We start from the raw sequence: 3,942 nt of genomic DNA, 5'->3' as shown, positions 1-3,942 counted from the left end.
AGTTTGTGGCCTTTATATATTCGAGAAGGAAAATTCTGAGTGTACAGGGAAAATTTTACAAGGTCAAACCAGGGGACAGGTTTCTGCCTTAGCCAATTGCAGGGGGACACCTGTCCCCCTGTTTTGACTCTTTTTTTAATTTTTTTTTCCTGTAAGTGTAGTGCAGTCGAATATTCTTATTTGGCTGCTCGCCTGTGACTTTTCTTTATATAATTTTGGGTTAATTTATCTATGGCCACCATACTTTTCACTTAGTATTATCATGACCATCAAACTTTATTTTGTTTAGCTATGTAAACTGAATCTTTCACTTAGTATCATCATGGTCATCGAACTTATTTTTCATTAGTGCCATCGTGACCATTGAATTTTAATTTATTTATGAAGTTTAGGTAAATGGCATTGGCGTCCTAACCGTTGAACCTTTTGATGACGGATCCCAAACCTTTGATATTTAGCACTCAAGTCCTAAAGCCTTCAAAAAAAATTCCTTTTTTATTTCTTTGTTATGAATTAAACTAAGAGTGTGTTTGATTGGCATGGAAAATATTACCTAGAAAAGAAAATGTTTTCCATCTTTTATGGAAAATAAAAACCACCTCTACCCAAGGAAAATATTTTCTTTAAAAACAAGGAAAATTAAGCATATTTTCAAAAGTTGAAAAATGTTTTCCATGGAAAAAATATAGCAATCAAACACTCCAAGTAGGAATTTGGGTGGAAAATAAATGTAATCAAACACACCCTAAGAGTATAATTATCATTTTTACTCAAAATTTGACGTTTTAATGATCAAAATGACTTTTTTGTTAAACAAATTTTGAAAAATCTTGGGATACGTAGTGTTAAAAGTCAAATGTTTGTACTCATCAACAAAATGTTCAACGGTTAGGAGCCACCAATGCTACTTATCCTATAAAGTTCAATGGCCATGCGAAATAAATTAAAGTTCGGTGATCATGATGACACTTAATAGAAAGTTTGGTCGTCGTGCGACACTTGGTAAAAAGTTTGATAGTCATGGTGAAACAGTGACCATGGTGACACTAGACCCCCGTTTGATATCATTTTTTTCAATATACTTATTTTCAATTATACATTCATATAATAAAACATTTTCCTCAGAAATCATACTTTTTAATTATATATTCTCAAAAATTCACTATTCAAAACTTTGTTGGTAAGTGAAAGTTCGGTCGCACCAGATATTTCAAAGACCAGGTTGCCCAAGATTATAAGATGGACCATATCATGTTTCTTCAGTGAACGGTTTTTTTCATTTGAAATATCAAAAGAAATAACTTGTCACCAACACTTGGTTGTATAAATCTCTATATTTTCATGTACAAAAAGAATGTGGCGGAAAAAACAATAAAAGAATTTGATCGGAACAATTTTCCGTCACCATTTCTGATGGTGTTTCGTTCTGTGCAAATCATATGGTGCCCATGTATGATCAACCCGGCATGGCCTCCCAAGGTCGAGCCTCACCCATGGCTTCTCCTTTCCACTCCAATGCAGCAAACTGACCGGACCAGGGTGCAAACTCCGGCAACTGTTCACCACATTGTCTCCACCGAGCCCGTGTTGGTTCCATCTATGATCCATGGCCTCGATTTCGCCACCAAAAACAAGCAAAAACGGAGGAAGCGAACCCAGCTCGTAAATTCTCCTTTCCTTTTGTATTCTCATCCATTTCTCAATTTTTTCGGTGTATTCTCCTCCTCTCCATCTAGCCAAATCCATAACCATCACTCCTGTGTTAAAGTAACACGGTTTCTTTCCTTCAAAAGTTCTCGAAAGAATCGGATCGGACCAGAACTGATAGGTGAAATACTTGTTGAAATTAGCATGACAGTATTCAGGAGCACCAATTACTCTTTTACCAGTCAAATTTATACCCCATAGTTCCAGAATATCATCAATCAAAATGGTATCAGAATCCAAGTAAATCATACGGTTGACACACGGCTTAATAATCTCAGCCAAATAAATTCTTGCATAGTTCAATGGCTCCTCCAGTGCTTGACGAATTGAAGATGATATCAATTTCTTTACAAGCATTTCATTGAAGGGATAAACCTCGAAACCCAAACTCGGAAATGTCGATTCGACGATCTTTCTAAGATCGGATGAACTGGAATCGGAGGCGATGAAATGAAAGTAGACGTTTTCCGGGCAGGAGGCGTGCTTCAATACTGAATGGACTGCGGCTATGGAACCCCTCAAGTACTTGAAATCAAGGGTCATTGCTACATGAACAAAAGATGGATCACATACAGAAAAGGAACTTCTCTTTACCAAGCATTCTTGTCGATTGAAATACTCCGGGACTTTATTGTATACTGAAAAATGAGTATTATCATTTGGGAAAGAAAATAATCGGATTGCGTATGCAAAGGATGGAACAAAAGAAAGTAGAATTAATACTAATGCTTGCCCAAGATAAGTCATATCAATAGATGAAGAAAATGTAGAAACAAATTATTGAATACAAAGAAAGGGAAGAATGGAGAATGCGAAGAGAATTGTTGAATAAAGTTCGTGGGTTTGGCAGATATATAGAATTGAGTAGATTTGTATATGTAAATAAACGCGTTTTGGTGATGAAGAAAATTTTAATTTTGAAATTCTTTACCTTGTTGGGTTCGAGGAACCAGAGCTCTAAATGTCGGTTCATTGCATCATTGACCACATGTGACCATGTGAATTGTACAATATTTATTTTCTTGTTTTTTGCAAAAGAATTGAGGGGAAATTTGTACCAATGGTCCTCGACTTATTGTCCTAGTAATAACTTGGTCATAACCTTTGAAACAGAGTTCATCACTGTTAAATGGTAATTAAGTTGTTACTCGAGCCTTATGTTTCATTTTCAAATTTAGACATCAATCCAAGTTGAGAAGCAAAACTTAAGTCTACAAGTTGGAAGTACACACGAATGATTTAGACAATTTACATTATTGGATATAGATTGTGCAAATGTAATGAAAGTTGATAATCAATTGATGCCCTATTGAGTGAGATTATAAGTTGGTGAGTTTCACAAAATGTCTGATTAAAAAGTAGAATAAAAATTATGAGTTTATTGAAATATGTAATTAAAAGTAAAGTTTGACCAATTTATAATATAAAAAAAAATGTGTCAAACGAGGGCTAACTCTTTTTTAAGACTGGAGACCAACCAGTAAGCCAATAGGTTGGATACCTAGAGTGCAATTTTATTTGTTTATCGTTTCATTGACACGTGTATGTGGGGTTCAACACAAACATTTCGCCCCTGTTTATTAAAGATTTATATCAAAGTCAAAATTAACAATAAATTTTAACTACGTATTTTATTGAATCCACAACTTTTCAACCACACATTTAATGAAAAATCTACTGAAAATATGATTTAAATTATGACTGGCTTAATATAAACAATTAACAATGGGATTAGACATTCTTAATTTGAAATTGGTTTGAATAATATTATTTACAGTCAATTATTATCGATGTCATCCTACGTGACATACATTTGATAGTTAGTGTTTTATTACCTCGTGTAACAAATCAGTAACAAATCACTAATCGCCACATGTATGTCGCCACGTAAAGAACAAATTGCGTTACTCACTTAAAATCCAACATGTGGTGGTAGTCCAATTTTCAAGATTATAAATAATTCTGTGAATGGTATTATGTGATTAATAAGCTGTTGATGAAATGTTTGGGAGTGTTAAAAACGGCAGGAATCTGTCTTCTCCCACTCGTTTTTAGTTTGGAATCAATGGTAGAATTTGTCAATGGCATTAACACGTAACAATTTGTGAAACTTTCGGGTACATAACTAATGACAAACGTTCGATCCATCACTACATCTTGTAAGTACAAATGCCTCCAGAGTATTTTCCAGATCCGTCAATCCAACCCCCCCCCCCCCCCCCCCCCCCCGCCCCC

At 34.9% G+C, this 3,942-nt stretch overlaps 1 protein-coding gene across 1 annotated transcript; it reads right to left on the bottom strand.

The window, feature by feature from the left end:
• Window positions 1–1,302: 1,302 nt before the first annotated feature.
• On the bottom strand, window positions 1,303–2,570 carry LOC111400856 (probable galacturonosyltransferase-like 10). Its single transcript, XM_023028299.1, has one exon. It carries the CDS (start codon window positions 2,452–2,454, stop codon window positions 1,402–1,404), a length of 1,053 nt encoding a protein of 350 aa, XP_022884067.1. The 5' UTR covers window positions 2,455–2,570; the 3' UTR covers window positions 1,303–1,401.
• Window positions 2,571–3,942: the final 1,372 nt, after the last annotated feature.

Source organism: Olea europaea, chromosome 10 (genome assembly GCF_002742605.1).
Source record: "Olea europaea var. sylvestris chromosome 10, O_europaea_v1, whole genome shotgun sequence".
Lineage (NCBI taxonomy): Eukaryota > Viridiplantae > Streptophyta > Magnoliopsida > Lamiales > Oleaceae > Olea > Olea europaea.
This window is presented reverse-complemented; position numbering and strand designations above follow the sequence as displayed.

Bases quoted from the DNA above. Each gene is read 5' to 3' on its own strand.
- LOC111400856 (XM_023028299.1), bottom strand. From the start codon at position 2,454: ATGACTTATCTTGGGCAAGCATTAGTATTAATTCTACTTTCTTTTGTT.